The sequence below is a fragment of the Emys orbicularis genome, chromosome 4, assembly GCF_028017835.1.
Source record: "Emys orbicularis isolate rEmyOrb1 chromosome 4, rEmyOrb1.hap1, whole genome shotgun sequence".
Lineage (NCBI taxonomy): Eukaryota > Metazoa > Chordata > Testudines > Emydidae > Emys > Emys orbicularis.
The window spans coordinates 124,099,909-124,119,593 of NC_088686.1; the positions used below are offsets into that span (position 1 = coordinate 124,099,909).

A 19,685-nucleotide genomic window follows, 5' to 3' on the forward strand; every position below is an offset into this window, starting at 1 on the left:
CACAGGTCATTTGGAGATATCCCTCCCCCAGCATTGGTGTAATGCTCACCAGTGACCCCCATTCCCTTCCCCTAAGCAGCATAGTTGGGTCACTGTCCCACCTCTTCCCCCCAGCCTGTCTGGAAAAAGGAAATACCTTGGTTCTGAATTACAGAATTTATTTCTGAATAACTAACTCCTGAGCTGTACTCCCTCTGCTTTGATCACCACAAGACACCACCCAGGCCCCTTCCTCTGGAGCAGGCAGCTTGGAAATAAACCAATGCTGAAAACACAGCTCACTGGCAAGCTGAAGGGTTTCTCTATCCAGCTGAGATCATTAGGCTAGCAAGTGCTTTATCTTCTCTCCCCTCCAAGATTGGAATGTCATGGGAAACAAGGGCTGTGTTATGTGGGTCTACATGTAACTCTGCCTGCCCTATGTTACGGCACCATTCCCGATACACACCTCTGCCCTGGCCTTTACCAAGGCTCTGCACCTTGCTCAGCCCTCCAACAAGCTGATGGAGGAATTCAGCGGTTGCCCATTCAGTAATGCCTACTGTGCGGTAGGAACGCAGACCCTACTGCTACCACCGCCAGTCAAGGTGACCAGTATTGTCTTATTGTCTCCTGCCTACTGCTTATATTGTCAGCTCTTTAGGGTGGCAGCCATCTTTGTTCTGTGTTTCTGCAGTGGCTAGCTCAACAGGGCCCTGATCCATGACTGGGGAATGACCAAACATCACAGGCAGCTCAGCAGCTGCATGGAGAGTGTGTGTCCTGGCCATTGGACTCCTGCCCCCAGTAGGGGAATTAGCTGCAATGTGGGCTAGAACAGAACAGTGTTTTTTGGGGGGGAGGGGGACACATACCCCTAGGATAGAACAGGGCCTGGGGTACAGAGGGTGCACCCAAAACATGCACACACAAGGAGGTTTCTGGAAAATGAAGCCAATTTATTGTCTCATAATTTACAAAAATACACAGGTACAAAAGGAGGGTCTACCACCAGGACAGCCTAACACTGCGCGGCTAGGACAGGCTTCGTCCTGGCACCTCATCCCACCAGATATGCAAAGCGGAGGCCGAATGGAGCAGATACCAACAGAACCCCATTGGTCAGGTGGCGAGTGAGCTGTGCGTAGGGCTGGTGGAAGGATTGTTCTGGATGAAGAGAAGCCATGCTGCAGTTACAGGACAGGAGTCCTCAGCCAAACCTGCTTGGCACTTCAGATCACTCCTCAGGGAGGTTGCAGCTGGGTCTAGAGAGAAAGGGGCAGGAACGGCTCGCTGATCTGCAAGAGGGGAGTGGAATGAGGTACCGGGGATGAGGGAGAGCCTGAGCGGACAACCAGCAAAGCAGCAGGTGCGAGGATGACACGTCTCTTGATGGGACCTCTCCAGCCTGTTTAGTTCATGAGATGGAGTGCGAGACCAGGCTTGAGAGACACTGGCTTCTCAGACAGCTGATAGAGAGCGCAGGTGGAACGGGGGGCTCCATGCCAGCCAGCTGGGAGCAGCCATGGACCGGCCACGGCTCTGGGTCCTGGAGGAAGCCATCAGCTACGGACCTGAGCAAACTCCTTGCGCAGCCATAGGGAGTCCTGGTAGAAGCGGGGGTCCCCCAGGTGCAAGGCCGTCCTCTTGTAGAAGTAGCAGTACAGCACGGCCGCTGGGGACAGCGAGAGGAAGGTGAGACAACACAGCCGGCTGGGGAATGTCCTCTCCCCCACCCCATCCTCCACCTGCTGGATCACCCCAGTGTGCCCTGGGGACCTTCAGGACAGGCAGAGCCTCACTGAGATCCAGCACCAATGGGAAGGGGTTGGTATGGCTCATGGGAATGTAGAACTGCCATTCCCTAACAAACCCACCCCAAGCCCAGCCTAGGGAGACTGCAGGGAAGGCAGATGGGGCCAGCCCACTGCCAGCTCTGGTAGCTCTGCTCTGGGGCTGTGGTCTGTGTGTGCGTGTTGGGGTCCATGATGGAGCTTGGCCCTTACCCAGCCTCTGGAACACAAAGAGGGCCTGCAGCCCGTCCGTCCATACAAAGCGGGTGGAGTTTTTCCAGCGCAGGTTCTGAAGGAAAGAGAGGCACAAGGGAAATCAGGGGCAGGAAATGGCCACGTGAGCACCTCCCCAGCCCACCACAGAGCTCAGCATGCTGGGTCCCTTTACTCACTTCCTTGCTCCTCTCTTCTCTGGGCTGCTCCATTCAGTCACCTCCCTATGTCACTTACTCCAGATCCCCAGTGGGAAGCAGCTCCGTATCTCCCCAGGGTTAGAGGACTCCCCCTAGTGGCTGAGCCCCTCAGCAGGGGGAGAAATGCATCATCACTGTACTGATCCACTTTCCAAAGCAACCCTTTCCCAACAAGAACCACCCCCCTCTCTGAGCCCATCCCTGGGGCCCAGCCATCTAGAGGCCTCCCTACGAGCGGGGGTGTGAGTGGCAGGGAGCAGCTCAGGGTGCACCCAAAGGTTAATCAGATCAGCGGATTTATACAGAACACCAAGACCCAGTCGAGCTTCCCAACACAGATCCTAGAAAATCCTCTTAAATCCCGCTGCCCAGCTACTCACTAACTCGGTGGCTTTCGGCAAGTCACCTAGGCCCAATTCCTCAGAAGAATATACCCTTGAGGATTTGACTCTGAGCCCCTCTCTGTGCCTCAGTGTCACCCTCTGTGCAGTGGCGGGGGGGAGGGGAGATGATGCTGGTGGCTCCCTGTTTCAGGGGGGGGGGGGGCGCGCTGGACGGCAGGTGTTCTGAAATCCCTGGCTGGGGGGTGCTGGAGCAGGGCAGAGGGGGACCACGGCATTCATGGCAGCAAAGGCAGCTCGTATCTGGCTGGCAGTGCCTCACCATGATGCTCTGTTCCAGCGGGTTACAAGCGTCAGTGGTTCTTATTACTGATGTTCTGCAGCACCAAACGGTCGAATCCAACACAAGAGGCTGGTTTATTATCCTGTGGCTTTGGGCCAGGTACTACTAGACTCAGCCAGCCGGTCACCCCAGTGCTCACCCCGGTGTCTCAGAGCCAAGCAGCAGCCCCAGCAGAGAAATGGGATTTGTGGAGCTAGCCCTTTAAGAGACTGGCAATGTTGCAGCAGGTAGCAGAGACAGACTCTGAGTTGCGGGTGAGATCAAAGGGGGGAGGGCGCAGTGCCTAAGAGACAGGGCAGGAAAGAGTTAATGGGAGTGGCGAGGAGGGGATGGTGGGTGTCTTGAGGATGGGGAGAGAGCAACCCTCCCTACCCTTCTCCTCCGAGGAGGGCAGGGCACAAGCAGAGCTGCCAGCAGCTGTGCTTGCTCCAACCCAAACTGGGACAGACACTCGCAGCCTGTGGCTGCTGCAACCAGCTGCGCCCCTGAGCGCTGGTTCCTGGTGGGGATTTATCCCATGCAGTGCCCTGCACGGACATTGGCACTGCTCACCCAAGGATTAGCCTTGTTGGTGGGGAAGCCATTCCAGCAAGACTCTAAAGCAGGCTTGGGAGCTTTCCAGGGCAAGTACCGACCAAGCCAGGCATCCGTGTAAACCCAACTCCCTAGGGCTCCCACACAGGATCCAACCCAGGATGCAATTGTTCATCTGTTAGATCCTGATCAGAACCGGCGAGACCAGGAGCTGCTGCTCAGGGGGGAGTTGAAAAGGGAAGGAGGGGGATTTCAAAGGGAAAGGCTCTTGCTGTACCGCCCTCTCATGGGTACCACAGTTGAGGACACAGGTCAGTTTCCACCCTAGCTCCAACAGTCCCCTGCCAGGAGGGTGTTCTCTGAGGCCTGGCTTCTGCTGAGCAGGGATTTGGGTTTTTAGATGGAGCAAAATCCCTTTGGGAGGAAGTGATGGGATATCAACAGACTGGCCAATGGCCCGAGCTGTGCCAGCAGGGGGTGGGCTACCACACTAGATGGATCGGTGCAGCCACTCCACCCCTTTAGGAGTGAACACCTCTGATTTCCCCACTGTGAGCATTCTGATCACTCCTGGGACATCTCCTGAGGGCAGAACCGATGCCTCCGCCATCCTCTGGCCCCAGCCGCCAAGGGAGGAGTTGGATTCAAATGTATTTTGAATCCCAAACTATCCCCCCTCCAAATAAACTCTCACTGTGGAGTTGCCTCCCCCAGCCATGTTTCCCACCATGGCATCAAGAGAGCACAAGGCCCAGGACACCAGCACCTGCCGATGGCCATGCAACAGGCTGCTGTGTGAGGTCCCGCTCCTGCTCTCGGCAGTGGGGACTCTGCTTGAAGTGGCCGGGAGGGCTGCTCGCAGACCCGAGTCAGATCAGGTCCCCAAAGAGCCATAACTGACTATGCTGCCTAGTGGGAGGAGCAGCTCTCCCCAAATCTGGCAGATGGGGCGTGCTTCTGCCCAGCTCCACGGCCAATCTCCAAGAAGAGAGGGGGAGGCTGGGGGGGCACATGTGCCCCCAAAGAAAGGATCTGAGTTGGGGAGGAACAATGCTCCCTGTCACAAGCTGGGAGGAAGGTGCTGGGGAAGGGCTGCACGGAGCCCAGCTGAGCTCCCTCCAAGGGAGAGGAGAGGAAGTGGGGCTTGAAGCATGGGGGTGAATCCCCCAATCAGCGAGGGCCCAGGTGCAAGGGTGCTTAGCGGCAGCTCCTGGTACCTCACTCCTCTCCTTAGAGTGCCCCACACTCTCCAGAGATGCGCTGCTGCCTCCTTGGGAGACAGAAACGTTCCACAGAGCAGCAATCCTCCCTCTCTGGAGCTGCAAGGGGAGAGGGGCCCTGAGTGAAGCTCTGACCTCTCCAGGCTCAGGGGTCAGCCCTCCTCCCTCAGGATAAGCTGCTCTCCAGCAGGAGGCCAAGACAACACACTGCTTACGGAGTGTGGCAGGACTGGCTTGGTGCACAATGGGGAATTTTGGCCCTCTCTAAACCTTCATGCCAGAAGGGAGCTAGCAGAGCAGATGGACCAGTGTCCAGCTGGGGCAGGACATCAGACCAGTGGGTGGTTCTGGGACTACAGGAAGTGGGTATCATATCAGATGCACCAGGCTCCCAGCTGCTCCGGAAGAGAGTGAGCTACCCATCTAGACAGATATGTACAGCTGTTCCTACGCCCCCTGAGAACAAGCCCTGCCTTACCATGACCCAGATGTGGAAGGCGATGCTCAGAACCAGGTAAGCCGCCGACAGGACAATGGTCCCTTTAAACTTGTGGAAGAGGAGGTTGACCAGGCCGGCCTGGAAGACGAAGGTGTTGAAAAACATGAGGAAGATGATGATGATGTTGAAGAGGACGGCGATATCCTGGATGCTGCAGGGAGACAGATGCCATGAGCACACTTCCAGAGACCACAGCCCTCCCTGGGGCCATGTGCTGGACACAGTGGCCAACACAAGCATTGCCCTCTGTCCTAGGGGGTGTCCCAGCTGCCCTGGCCTACACAGCAAAACACAAAGCCTGTGCTGGAACAACACCGTGCACCAGGCCCCTGGAAGGAGAGGCAGCCAGCTCTGGGTGGTTCCTCCGGCCCAGGCAGCCCCTCCTAGTGCAGTAATTCCCTGCTTTGATAATTGATCTGGGCAGACACAGATGTTCCTCCCCAGATCTTTATGTAACTGACACTTGGCTTAGTGCCAAGAACACAGGCTGGCTCTGGGAATGGAGCCACTGTCCACAGACCAGACTCTCCCTGCAGCTACGCCCCCCACCCCCATGGCAGCTAGTAACTGATGCTTCAGAGGAAAGCAGTCAGGTACTGCTGCACACTGCGGGGGAAGGAGGACAAAACCTTCCCCAAGTCCTCCCCCTCCACTCCATTGCCTCAGTGTGTCCTCTCGTCCCCATTTTCTTGGCTACAGTGGCAGTGAGCTGGAGGAGAACCCAGGGCTCCTGACTCCCAGTCCCCTGCTCTAACCACTAGCCTGCACTCCCTCCCACAACTGAGAAGTGAACCCAGCTCTCCCAATTCCAACCGCTAGCCCCTGCCGCCTCACATGAAGAGCACAAGCTGGATGACGGGGGCCGTGCGGAGCAGCTCCGAGAAGGAGTTGACAAAGAGGTCATAGACGATCAGCAGGAACTGCAGGGAGAGCACCAGGCTGTAGTTACTAGTCCGGAGCATCTTCCTTTCCCAGGGCCCTCAGCGTGTGCATTCCAGAGAACAGAGCCAGCTCATCCTCAGGGCCAGAGGGGCTTCGGCTCCCCTCCTGCACCACAGCCTCTCCCTGCTCCCTACAGCTGAGCTCTGGAGTCTGGAAGAGAAGGTCAGAAGGGGTTTATCTCCAGCAGGGCCTGTGGCAAATGCCTACCTGACCTAGGGGTGAAGCTGCAGCTCAACCAAGAGCCCAGCTTGGCCAGGGGTTCTCCCCAAACTGCTTCACATGCTCCCAGACAGTACCTGGGCCCAAATCCATGGGACCTTCTCAGTTTCAGCTACCTAGCAGCCAAGCTCCAGGCTAGAGAGCAAAGATGTTTACAAGAGAACACCCTTAAGGGTCATAGACTCCCTTCACCCAGAACACAGGTGCTCTCCTACCTAGGGGCTGCAGGCATACCAGGGAGAGGATCTCAGGGGCTCCATGCAGAGCCATGCCCTAACCCAGGGTGCTCTCTACCCTGTGGGTCATAGTCAGAGGGCTCTCGTTCTGCCTGACCCAGGTTACTTTAGGGTTATGGCAGGCCACAGACCAGCAGAGAATGCGTTTGGAGAAAGGTGGGGGGGACATGACCCTGGAGGAAGAATAGAGGAGACAGAATCTTGGGGGGTTACAGACACCCATAAGGGAAGAGGATCATAAATATATTTGGGGTTGGGAGCCAGCGGGGGCACAGCCACAATGGTAGTGGTGTGAAGGGACACAGGGTTGAGCAGAGGACAATGGGGTGATCTTATTTGGGGCAACTCACGCACAGCCTGAGACTGGAGCAGAGGGATCCTTCCTGGAGACTCAGGATCACCCCGGGCAGGGAGGAGGAGACAAGGAATAGGTGCTGAGGCAGGTTGCCACACCAGGGATGAGGTTTTACCCACCCGTGGGGAGGGGATATGGGTCTGTCCATAGGAGAAAAGAGGAAATGCAATTCACAGCCAGCCCGCCAGCCCCCTCCCCCGATTGCTACAACGTGTGTGTGTGTGTGTGTATATATATATATATATATATATATATATATATATATATATATATATACACACCGTACACCGCCTGGGGGTGGGGGTAACAAATTGGGTCACCCCCAGTGGGAGGGGCAACAATACTAGGAGATCGCACATAGATGGGGGCAGGAAGGCCAGGACGAATCCCTGCCAACATTTACGGGGGCGGGGGGCGATTCTGGGACATCGTAATTGACATCCCTCTTAATTCAGCGCCTCCGGGGACTCGGGACCCGGAGACCCAGGAGCTTTCTGATGCCTCCACACCTAGGGGCCCCCTCGGCCCCCCTCCAATGGTTCCGCCCAGGGAACCCCCCGAGCCCCGGCCCCCACCAGGAACCCCCCGGGCCTTGGTTGCATAACCAGGGCGCAGCGGCCCGATCGCGCCTCCTGCGGTTCCCCCGGGCGCAGCTGCCTTCCCCCAGCCGAGCCGGGCCTCGCACGTACCTCGGGCCGCCATCTTCCATCCCCATGGAGACCGCACAGCCATTGGCGACCGGTCCGGCCGGCGGAACCGGAAGCGCTCAGATAGAACCCAGGGGCACCTCCGGATGCCTTGGATCATAGAGTGGGGCAGAGTTCTCGTCTCCTCGTCTCTGTGAGCTGCGGAGGCTGCTGGACGGCGAAGACTCCATTTCCCAGAGTGCCGCGGGGGTTGGCGCGACCCGGAGGTGGCTGGCGCGGGGGCGTGGCTGTAAGGGGGAGGCGAGCCGAGCCGACCGCGCGGCTGCTCATGGTGAGCCGCGGAGGGTCCGCGGACCCTTGGAACTACCGCTCCCAGCGTGCACCGCGGCGGGGCCGGACGAGAGGTGCGAGCTGGACGCAGGGGAGGGGTCAGAGGACCAGTCCAAGGGGCAATGGGGCGCGCTGCTGTGGGGCAGCAGGTGACCTGGTGACCCCTCCCCCAGCCCAGTGTCATGGCCCAGCAGCACTCCCTTGGCACAGGGCCCCAGTTCCCCAGCCGGGCCTGGCTTTGACCCTTGGGTGGAGGTGTGAGGGGCTGGCCTGGCTGCAGGGAGCCCTGGCTCTAGGGTGACCAGATGTCCTGATTTTTGGGGCTTTTTCTTATATAGGCTCCTATTACCCTCCCACCCTGTCCCAATTTTTCACACTTGCTCTCTTGTTACCCTACCCGGCTCACTGGTGCCCCAAGACCCACTTTTCATGGTGTGTTGGCCCCAGGCCTGCCCTCAGGGGACTGTGTGGATCCTGGGGACCTGGCATGCTAAAGGGGTCGCTCACAAGGGGCTAGTTACAGGCTGGGGGATAGGCACCCCTGTATCGCCAATGCCTTGCTCTGAATCCTGCCCTGTTAAATGGTGCCAGCTCACCCCTTTATTGTGAGTCTCATGATTCTTAGTGTTCGCTCGTAAGGCCTCAGCTGCTGGAGATTGCACAAGAATCAGCCCTTTTGAGTTAAGTAAGTTTCTAGCCGTCATGGTTACAGAGAAAATCTGGAAATTGTGACCCTGCATGCTCTCGGAGACTCATACAGCACGAGGGAAATACAGTGAGCCTCGCATTCATTCACTTAATTTCTTGACCTCTTTTCCATTTACACAGACCCAGAGGTGCCCATGATTCTTTGCCACTCCTTTGAGTCCATGACTTGGGTTCGTAGGTCTAGGACTCGGAAGTTCCAGCCCTTTTGTCAAACTTCTCTTGACTGACTCTGTTGTATCATTGGTCTTCCATGCCATTTCTTGCTGTCCTCTCTCTCCTGTGCTTTCTTTGCTGGTCGTTCTAACAAGCTCTGGTGCTCTCCTGCCTATCTCTCATTGAGAGTCCCAAGTTCAACTTCCCCCTAACTTCTTCCCTGTGTGCTCTGTCTACTCTCTGCTTGCCTGCCATTCTCCTCACTATAGTATTTTCTGCTACCTATATCTCTTGTTTTCTCTTCCATCTCTGTAAGACCCACTGTTTCCAAACTAGAGCAGGCAGGGACAAATGCAGGCAGCATACACTTTTCCTTGCAGCTTGTTAGTTAATTGCCACTCCCACAGTACTCCTGCCACTTTTTTCACTGCGGCCCATGCACATTGGGTTCTTTCCCTCTCCCCACCCTCCAGTGGTACTAAGTGTATTTCCCAAGTACACAAATTCTTCTGATTTAGCATCTCTCCTGAAACTTCTATCAAGAGCTCTTCTTCAGCCTTGCCTACTTGCACAACTTCAGTTATCTTTATGTTTACCTTCAAACACAGAGGCCCACTCTCCTAGGATATTTACTATTTCCTCTTTGCTGTCAACCAAAAGGGCCAGGTCACCAGCATACGTTAGTTTTCTCTGTGTCTCCACAGACTTGGTTCTCCTACTAATTAACTCCATAACTAGGATGAAGAGAAGTGGACTCAGCATACCGCCTTGTCTCAATCTGATTGTCACTTCAAAATTCTGAAATCGCATGTATAGTTTTCACTTTAGCTGTTGACCCTTGATACAGCTCGTTTATCATCTCCACTTCTTGAACACCCCTGCCCATCTATCTCAATACTGCAAACACCAGCTCCCATGGAACCAAGTCAAATGCTTTCTCCAGATCAATAAATGCTAGATAGTAGTTATGCCCTCCACTTATCATTCTTCTAAACTTCTGTCTCATTGAAAATATTGTGTCTATTGACTCCTTCCCTTCCTAAAGCCATGTTGCTTCTCTCCTATATTCTCCTCCACCTTGCACCTCATCCTTGCCTTCAAAATTCTCTCCAGGACTTTGAGGCTGACTTAACAAGGTGATGCTGTGATAGCAGTTCAGATCAAACATTTGCATCACCTTTACCCTTCCAGAGAGGCACAATCAACCCTATTCTCCAGTCATCTGGTATCCTAGCTTGATCCCAGCAAACTCTGAGTAATCTGTGATGCCACTTTACTCAAGTATCTCCAACTACCTTGATCATACCAACAATTATTTCATCTTCTCCAAATGCTTTACCATTCTTCATCCTATTCAGTCTCTTCTATACCTTCGGAGGCTTCCCCAAAATTATCAGCAGTGCTTGCACTTGCAACTCTCTTCTCATTTAACAGCCTTTAGAAATATTTTTTCCATAGCTCCAACAACTTGTTTGGGGTTAGTCACCACCACACAGTACCTATCCTTCACATATGAAGATTTCTTGTGCTTTAGTGTTCCTCTTTTTTTTTTTTTTTTTTTGCCAACCCAAAAACCGATTTCCTGCCATCATCTTCCTGCAGCTTTCTGTTTAATTCCTCTTTAGCCTCCATTCTTGCCTTAGCAACTGCCTTTGTAGCCTTCTTTGGCCTGTTTGTGTGCATTTTTTGATGGTCTCATTATCATGACCTGCTCTCTCAAGCTCCTTTGAGTCATTAATTCTTTTTTGTTTCTCTTGCACTTCAGATTTCTCCCACCAGCTTGTTCTCCCCAAATTTATTTATTTATTTTATTTATTTATTTTAAAAAGGCCTTATGATTTTTTAAGGCACTCTCATGATTTTTTAGGACTGGACCTGTAACTTTTGGATGCTTGGAGTTGGTGCTATTGTGTGAGACTGGACACGGGACTGGGCTTTCTGTCCTTTTGAAATCCTCTCAGCATCTCTGGAGCATCTCTGGAGCATCCTCTCCCGAAGGGTTTGGGTTGGAATTGCTCCATTTGGGTGGGGGGCAGCAGGAGTCCTGCTGATCCTCCCTCAGGCTTTGTGGGTTTAGCAGGGGGCTGGGAACCAGCAGCTCCTGGGTATAATAGACAATATGTTTGTACAGCACTTTCCCTCCAGCTCTCTCAAAGTGCTTTATGCATTCCAGCCCTTCCTGGGCAACAGGCAAGCATCACAATCCCCGTTTTTCTGGTGGGGAAGATGAGGCTGAGGGGCTACAGAGTGAGTCGGGGCAGAGCCGTTGGTGCAAATGATCACGAGTGCTACAGCTGTGCATGACGCTGATTGGTCCCTGCCGAGAGGTACTTACTGTTTTGTCTGATTGCTTAGCAGTTTTATCTAACCTCTCAATGCACAAACACATTGAGATCCTGACTAGGAAATGGTGCTCTTCACATACATGCTGAAGACCATTATTGCAGAAGCTCCAATCAGAATCCGGTGTCCTATTGTGCTGAGCACTGGATGCAAGTAAAAGGGCGTAAAACTTGTCTTAAAGAGCTTTCAACTCCTAGACTCCTTTCCTGATCTCCGGGCATTTTAACTGCTGACCATCCAGCAGGCAGGATTCCTGTGGCTGCAGACATTAAACTCTGTATCACCACACGGTTAGTCCATGTGTGCTCATCTGCATAAACCACAGTGGATAGGACTGAAGGTCCCTGCATCTGCAGACACGTGAGAGGAATGACACTAGACTGGGATACACAAAGTGAGGCCCAGGGCCTATTGGAGTTTGCAGCCACCCACTCCCAGAGATCATTGGGAGGCTGTAGTGTTCACTGCTGGTAATCTCACCCATGAGCAGCTCTTTTCCTCCCTTGAGGTGGCTGGGTGTATTTTTGGTGGAGGATGCAGATCTCTAAGCAAATGAGATGCCACCCTCCAGTTCCTGAGAACTTGCTAGTGTGCACTTAGTCATAGAGTTGGCGTAACCCTGTGTGGAGAGTCTGTCCCATTGCAGAGAGACTTCTCTCCTGATGGCGTCAGCTCAGCACAAGGCCAGACTGGGAGTGCTGTAGGGCAGTGTTACAAGTTACTTGATTCCACACAGGGCTACAAGGGTGAAATATAATGGCCTACGTGTGACCTTAAGAACCCCTCAGCGCCACTTGACACAGGGTTACAAGAATCTCCTGGTGCGTATAGGTGGGCAAGGTAATATATTTTATTAGCAGAGGTGAAAGTAACACTCAACACTTACCAGTACGGGGGCCGGTGCCTCGGTGGAAGGGGCGGGGCTAGGGTTCAGCGTCCCCCAGCCAGCCTGTCCGTGCTGCCTGGTCTGCACCGACCAGGGCTCCAGCGGCGATTTAAAGGACCGGGGCTCCGGTCACTGCTGCTGTGCTAGCGGCCAGAGCCCTGGGTCCTTTTAAATTGCTGGTCCCAGGGCAGCTGCTCCTTTTGCCCCCCCCCCCCATCGGCGGCCCGGGGGGGCAAAAGGGGCAATGACGTTAAAGCGCTGCCGTGGCAAAGGACCCTGCTTAAAGTGTTGCCGCGGCAGCGCTTTAACGTCGACTGCTACGAGCCAGTACCGGCAGCCACTTTTTACCGGTAGGCCGTACCAGTCCATACCGGCTTACTTTCACCCGTTTATTTGATTAATTTCTGCAGGTGAAAGAGACAAGCTTTCGAGCTACACTGAGCTCTTCTTCAGGTCTGGGTTTTCTGTTGGACACAGGCATGTCTAGTCACCTGTCTGCTGATGTCTAAATCAAGCAGTGTAAGCTGACACAGTGGAAACCCACAGTCACAGAGTCAACAGGGGGATATGACAACAACAGGATAGCAAAACACAGGACAATAAGTCCCAGGGGTTATGCTGACTCGGGGTACAAACAGTGAACTCTGGGGAAGGCAAGGAAGACACCCCTTTGTCCTGCACCTAGGAAGTAATTGGGCAGTGCGGTTATTTTCATGAAAACGGGATCACAGCCTTGCCTGAAACGCTGCGAAGGATGTTTGGGTGAGATATAATGTCTTTAGATGGAAGGTTAGCCTGCTCAGTTTAGTCTCTAGGAATCGTGTTATGATTTTATTTTATATGTAACCCTTTTGTTTCCATCATCCTTACTCATGATCTCTTGAATCTTGAGTAGTTTATCATCCTTATTTCCACTATAAATATATCTCAGTGCTGTGGTATTAGACCAGGAGCTGATCCGGAGCTGGTGTGAGCGCTGTTCCCGTGGGGACAGTAGAGCTGGTATTACTGTGGGTGTTCAGTGGAGAAGAGGCTGGATATCATAGGGGAAGCTTCGAAGGGGCCCGGGGACTGGGGTGCACCGATTGTTAACTTGCAAGGCAAAGTGAGGACTGGCCTAGCCCAGCGGAGATGGTTTTGGTGGCTAACAGGCTGGCGGTGTCAGGGGGCTATCACCCAGTTAAGCACAAGCAAGGCTCCCTGTGGCTGGCAGCTGGAGGTGACTCAGTCCTGGGCGCCCCAAGAACGGTCACCCAGTGTTCCACAGGAGGTCAGACTAGATCAGGGGTTCTCAAACTGGGGGTTGGGACCCCTCAGGGGGTTACAAGGTTATTACATGGAGGGTCGCGAGCTGTCAGCCTCCACCCCAAACCCTGCTTTGCCTCCTGCATTTATAATGGTGTTAAATATATTTAAAAGTGTTTTTAATTTATAAGGGGGGGGGGGGGGTCGCACTCAGAGGCTTGCTATGTGAAAGGAGTCACCAGTACAAAAGAACCACTGGAGAGCACCACTGGACTAGATGATCTAATAATCTCTTCTGGCTTTAAAGACTCAATCTCTGGTGGGGGGGGTACAGGAACAGCATAGTGGGGTACTGTCAGAAATAGGGTGCAGAGTTGGGGAGGGCCCTGTGATGGGAATAGCAGGGGGTGCTGCAGGGCAGGATTGAGCATTGGGTGAGCGAGGCAGGGGGATCAGCCCCACTCCCATGTATGATGTCCCTCCCCCGAGCTCTCTACTGTTGGTCTCAAGTGCCTTTAGCTCTGTGCTCCTCCCCCTCCCGGTGGCTGTGCAGTGCTGATCTGAAAGCAGAAGTTGGGAGGGTCTCATGACCCGCTGCCTCCCCACAGGAAGTGCCAAGCACAGGTGCAGCTGCCAGGGTGGCAGGCAGGAGGCTCGGTGACTGTGACGAGGGCCCTTCCTTTCTCTCTGGGTGAGTGGGTGGTGTTTTGGAGGATCTGAAACCCCTGGGCTGGAGGTAGCTCCCTCTCTGTGGCTGATCAGGTTGTGTTTTCCACCTGGGAAGGCTGCTGGGCTCTGCTTGTGCTTCTGGTGCCAGCTGGTGATCTGGCCAGCCCATTGTGGATACTCATGGCAGCTGGTGGGAGAGCCTTCGGTGCTGCGGGGGCTGGGTCCGTGTCATGCTGGTTGCTGGCGCGTGGGCACAGCATCCCCAAAGCCCAGCTCCTGGCTGTTGGGTTTGATTGGCTCAGCACAGGTCTTCAGAGTGTGAGCACTGCAGGGCAGGGACTCCTTGGGGAGGAGGGGGGAGAACAGGGCTCTTCTCTACTTGGGAACCTGGGATCCCTGCTGTCCTCCAGGGGAAGGGGAGTGAAGGCTGCAGGGTGGGCAGAGGCCTCTCTTGCCCTCTGAGCTCTGGCTGCAGAGGTTTGATTATCTAAGATCATCTCTGTCTCTGGGGACTTTCCCTGCCGGCTCCCAACCAGAAGGATCCGTTCTGGTTGGGCTCAGGGCAGTTGGCTGCTCCTCCCCGCCCACCTGCAGCTTGTTACTTAAGGCTGCACTTAAAGCAGCTGTTGATCCAGTCTGATTAACTCTGGGGCTCCGCCTGCTCCTGGTTCTATAACCAGCCTTCGGAGACAGGAGGGCACTGGCTGACAGGAGTTGGCAGAGGCTGGTGGAGGTGAGGGAGGGCGGATGAAGAGCGGCTGGAGCCAGGTGGAAGTCGGAGGGAGGGCTGGCGGGCAAGGGGCTGCTGGAGAGGGAAGGAGGGAAAGTGAGTGGCGGAGCCCAGTGGAGAGGCAGGGCGAGGGGCTGCTGGAGCTGGGCGGAGGGGAGGGGCAGCTGGAGCCGGGCGGGGAGGGTGGGTGGGCGGGCGGGCGAGGGGCGTCCGGAGCCCGGTGGAGGGGAGGGAGGGAAGGAAGGAAGGAGGGCGGGTGAGGGGTGGCTGGAGCCCGGTGGAGGGCAGGTGAGGGGTGGCTGGAGAGGAGGGAGGCCGGGCGAGTGGGTGAGGGATGGACGGAGTCCGGCGGGTGAAGGGGGCTGGAGAGGAGGGAGGCTGAGTGGGCGGGCGAGGGTGGCCAGAGCCCGGTGGAGGGAGGACAGGCGGGCGAGTGAGGGGCGGACGGAGCCCAGTGGAGGAGAGGGAGGAAGGGCGGGTGAGGGGTGGCATGTCAGGGAGGGAGGGAGGGCGGGCGAGAGGCAGCAGAGCCTAATGGGCTGTGCAGGGTCTGGCGTGGGGGGCAGCGATTTGCTCAGAGTGCAGCAAGGCACAGGCTGGGCAGTACAATCAGCTGGCATGGTATTTTCCCCCTCAGGTGCAGTCCCTGCTGCTGGAGTGATGCCCACCTTCCAGTTCTTGCCCTTCTCGGCCCTGCTGGGCACCCTGGGGCTCCTGTGTGTGGTGTTCACAGGGTTCTGGTCCCAGCACTGGCGCGGAGGCTTTGCCTGGGATGGCTCCGCCAAGATGTTTAACTGGCACCCGGTCTTCATGGTGACGGGCATGCTGGTGCTGTATGGGGCGGGTAAGTGGGTGCTGTCCCTGGGTGGCACGTCGGGGGCTGGGACGTGGATACAAGGGTTGCTCTGAGTGTGCCGGCCTCTCTCCCCTGCAGCGGTGCTGGTGTACCGGGTGCCCAGCTCCTGGGCGGGCCCCAAGCTCCCGTGGAAGCTGCTGCACGCGGCGCTGACCCTAGCAGCCTTTGTCCTGGTCGTGCTGGGGCTCGTCGCCGTCTTCAGGTTCCACAATGCCCAGGGCACCCCCAACATGTACTCGCTGCACAGCTGGCTGGGGCTGGCAGCTGTGCTGTTCTTCTCTTGCCAGGTGGGTGCCCAGCCTCCCCCTCTGATGCCCAGCTCTGCCCTGGCTCCCCCTCTTGCTGTTGGCTGCCTGTGCCATGGCTTAATCCACTCTGTGCTCCAAACTCTTTTCTGTTCCCCCATCCTAGTGGCTCATGGGGTTCGCTGCCTTCCTGTTACCCTGGTCCCCTGCCTGGCTGCGGATCATCTACAAGCCCATTCACGTCTTCTTCGGCTCCACCATCCTCGCGCTGGCCATGGCAGCATCCATCTCCGGCATCAACGAGAAGCTCTTCTTCAGCCTGTGAGTGCCAGAGCTGGTGTGGGGTGTGTGGGTCTCCATTTGGCCGAGGGCTTCCCCCACCACTCCTAAGAGCTGGGCCAAACCAGGGTCCATCTTGCCCAGTGTCTTGTCTCTGACAGTGGCCCATACCAGAGCTTCGGGGGGTGCACAGAACAACGCAGTGACCCACCCCTGTCTTCCACTCTTGGCTTATGTTAGTCAGAGCTCTGGAGTCACCCCAAGCATGGGTAGGGTCACCTCCCCCTACCACACATACACACTGTGTGACTGAGAGATGCCAGCAAGTGGCTGAATGGTGACAGTCCCAGAAGGGAAGATCTAAGGGCTGCGCAGGCTCGGTGCAGAGAGGATGACTAAGGGGAGACTTGGGAAGCGTCCCCAGCTCTAGGTAGCTGTTCAAGAGGCTGGGGAGCTGCTGTTACGGGTGGGAGTGGGTTGTGAAGATGACTGGGCAAGGTGCCCAGGGAAGGGCTAGAACCTCCTGCCCTGGAGATGGGTTGAGGCATGGCTGGATCTCACAGGGCCCAATGGATGCTCCAGGAAATGGGAGAGGCCCCTCCCCACCCATCTGAGGGGGTGCTGGCAGGGTTTCCCCCTCCAGGGGCTCTCCAAAGGGAGCTGGGATCGTAAGGGGCGAGGGTGCTTGCACTGGTGCTGGCTCCGAATGAAGGTGGTGGCTCCATCTCTTCTCTCTCAGGACGAACAAGACGGTTCCCTATGCTAAACTCCCCCCTGAGGCCTGGTTCGCCAATTCTCTGGGGATGCTGATCTTGGTCTTTGGGTTGCTGGTGCTGTGGGCTCTTGCCACGCCGGCCTGGAAGCGCCCAGAGTCAGAGTCACTGGAGGCCCGACAGGTACCAAGTCCGCGTTGCTGGTGGCCCAGGACATGGGCACTGTGGAGGAGTAGCAGCGTGGGCAGGAGGGGATGTCGTGGGGTTGGGGATCAGGGAGGAGTTGGGCATGTGGATTGTTGCAGTTAGGCCAGGTTTAGGGCGGATGTGGGAGGGGAAGAGTGGGTGCAATGTTCCCTCTAATATTTTACATCCATGTGCGGAATTACCTTTATGTGCATCAATATGGAGGTGATGTGTGGCGGGGGTAGGGCTGAGGGGTTCGGCGTGTGGGGAGGAGTGGTAGGGGAAGGGTGGGAGATGAGATTGGAAACATGGGCAAGAAATAACGAGTCAACTCGCCGCTGATCTGCCTGGGAAGACACCTGCTAACGTGACGAGCCAGGAAACCGGCGGCTCAGCCAGTGGGGCAGATGGGGGCAGCAATCAGACAGGAATGTCCAGTACAGGATGGTGGCACCGAAGGCCAGGGCGGTTTTGGAGCCACCCTGGTGGAGCAGCAATATGTGGTGCTGGAAGCGACTCAGTGCTGGGCGAGGGGGGTGCCTTGCTCATGGCCTCTCTCTCCGCAGCCCCTGCTCCATTAGGACAAGTGAAGCAGCCGCCTGGAGGAGGAGCCACTGCCCAGACTCTCCGGTGAGAAGGGCAGCTTGATGCTCCTGCAGTTGGCGCTGAGCCATCTCCGGAGCCTGGCCAGCACGGAGCCGAGGGGTGGAGGTGCTCTCCAGGCTCCCTCACCACCCGGCTGCTCTCCCGGATCCCTGGCTCTTGCCACTCCCCTCCCTTCTGCTCTGGGTTCCTGCATGTGCTGCTTCTTCCTGGGATTCACCAGGCAGCCTTGGCCCCTCTTGCCATTGTGCTGCTGTGCCTTAAGGGCCCTGGCTGACGCTACGACCTAGATCAAGTAGCCTGAACTAAAATAAAAGCCTGCTTTGTGGCGCTTGCCCTGGCGTCGGCTCTGCAGGAGGCGGGGGCCGGTTGTGTGTAAGGAGCCTGTGCTGGCCGCTCAGCTGTAGCAGTGTGCATGCACCTGGGGCATCAGCGTGCCAAGCTCCAGCCGGCTTCCCTTTCCCACTGCCTGCCTAGCACCCACTTCTGCTCTCTGGCGCTGTCCCCTGCTACCTTGGGAGAGTCTCTGCTAGGGCTCAGAGCTAGGGTGACCAGATGTCCTGATTTTATAGGGACAGTCCCGATTTTGGGGTCTTTTTCTTATATAGGTTCCTATTACCCCCCACTCCCTGCCTTGATTTTTCACACTTGCTGTCTGGTCACCCTACTCAGAGCATTTGCTCTCCATGGGGTTTGCTTCCAGCCCTGGTCATACTCCCTCTCCCTTGTCCCAGCTCTTTGAGTGGAGGAAGCAGTCACATTTCCTCCTGCCAGGAGAGGGCTGCAGAGCAGGAAGCTGTTGTCCATGCATCGCTGTGATGTGCAGGTGGGCTGGGGAGTCCGGCTGCAGTGCCTGACTGCCCTGGGGATGCGAAGGTGGGAGGAGCTGTCCGGGGCCATGCTGTTCACTCCTCTGCCCAGGATCCACAGATAAACTCTGTACTGAGCTTCTCTGACTAGTAGAACAGCTCAAGCTCAGAATCCACTCACCTGCAGCTCTCCATTTGGATCTAGGCTGTATTGCCATCTCTGGTGCTGTATCACAGCTCCACCCTGCACAGTCCTACACCAGGCTCCGGTCTGCCTTTCCTACCTCACCTGGGGTGTCTGGCTCTGGCCTCAGCAGCGCTGAGCCCCGAAAGCCACCCCAGCAAGAATTTCCAAGTGCTTGGGCCTGGAGGCTCTCTAGTGCCTGGCCAATTCACAGTCTTCATGGCTGGCCTCTCCCAGGTCCCGGCTCAGCGCGGGCAGTCACCGTGAGCTGTATCTCCTCCCAGTGCCTACGCGCTACCATTGGCATGATGTAATTTGGGGGCTGTACAACAGACACTCACTGCTCTGGTGCCTGACCCAGCCAGCACTAATGAAAATGGACTCATAGCTTACGCATCCTTTGGTGGCATCTGCCACGAGCTGCTCAGAAGCTTTGAGACAAGATCCTGTCCATTCTGGGCACTGGATCTGCCGGGGTGGTGTGGGGTCCCCATGAAGCAGATACTTCACTCTGGTTTAAGGATTCATGTACAGGATTAGGGCTAAATTGTTCACCAGGTATTAATCCCTCCCATCCCCATAATGGTGTAACAGATAGGGACATGGTGGGAAGGGTTCAGACCCCCCAGAGAAGGGCAGACAGGGAGTATGGTTGACTCAATGGGGAATATTTCCCCATGACTGATTGCAGGGGCATGGGACGGGTGGCCCTTCCTATCCTCTATGGCTGTGAGTTCTGCTTCTCTGGGTGTGTGCTATTGCGGTAGGTTGGGAGTGAGCCCACGTGGCTCAAGCTGAGATCTTAGGAAGACACTGGAGGCTTCCTTAGAAGTGTTTCCAGAGAGAGGCAATTAAATGTATTTGTTGTATGTGAGAAGCTGACCAGCCCAGGGGGTTTGATAGCATCCACACAGAGGCTCAGTACATGCTACTGGAGAGGTGGAATGCAGCTACAGCTGGTTGGAATTTGAGTTTTCTGTCCCCTGGGAAATTCTCAGACTTCCAAATCTCTGGCTTTGTTCTGAGCTGGGATGCTAAATCGGTGGCAGGACTCCGTGTGACACACAGCACGGTGAGGATTTCAGTTTGATGGTCTCAACACCTTTTGTTTCAATGGGGCAATGCTTCAGTTTGGCTTGTTACCTAGAAGTGAAATGTTTGACAGGGATGATTTCCCCCAAATGTTCAGCTAACTCCAGGCATTCCCCAAAATGCACTGACTGTG

At 55.8% G+C, this 19,685-nt stretch overlaps 2 protein-coding genes across 3 annotated transcripts; one reads left to right on the forward strand and one right to left on the reverse strand.

Moving 5' to 3' along the window:
• Nucleotides 1–917: 917 nt before the first annotated feature.
• Nucleotides 918–7,662, reverse strand: TMEM138 (transmembrane protein 138). Of its 2 annotated transcripts, XM_065403107.1 has the most exons (6): nucleotides 7,564–7,662; nucleotides 6,870–7,014; nucleotides 5,957–6,042; nucleotides 5,102–5,273; nucleotides 1,986–2,061; nucleotides 918–1,654 (listed from the first exon to the last, which is right to left on the reverse strand). In XM_065403107.1, the coding sequence occupies exons 1-6, from the start codon at nucleotides 7,587–7,589 to the stop codon at nucleotides 1,542–1,544; spliced, it is 618 nt and encodes a 205-aa protein (XP_065259179.1). In that variant the 5' UTR covers nucleotides 7,590–7,662; the 3' UTR covers nucleotides 918–1,541. The 2 variants fall into 2 exon arrangements, with proteins under 2 accessions (XP_065259179.1, XP_065259178.1); XM_065403106.1 differs by lacking the exon at nucleotides 6,870–7,014 and having other exon boundaries at nucleotides 5,957–6,214; nucleotides 7,564–7,659.
• A 187-nt stretch (nucleotides 7,663–7,849) lies between these two features.
• LOC135877214 (lysosomal membrane ascorbate-dependent ferrireductase CYB561A3) lies at nucleotides 7,850–17,528 on the forward strand. The gene is made up of 6 exons (XM_065402599.1): nucleotides 7,850–7,925; nucleotides 15,223–15,429; nucleotides 15,520–15,728; nucleotides 15,853–16,007; nucleotides 16,705–16,861; nucleotides 17,431–17,528. Exons 1-6 carry the CDS (start codon nucleotides 7,850–7,852, stop codon nucleotides 17,443–17,445), a joined length of 819 nt encoding a protein of 272 aa, XP_065258671.1. The 3' UTR covers nucleotides 17,446–17,528.
• Nucleotides 17,529–19,685: the final 2,157 nt, after the last annotated feature.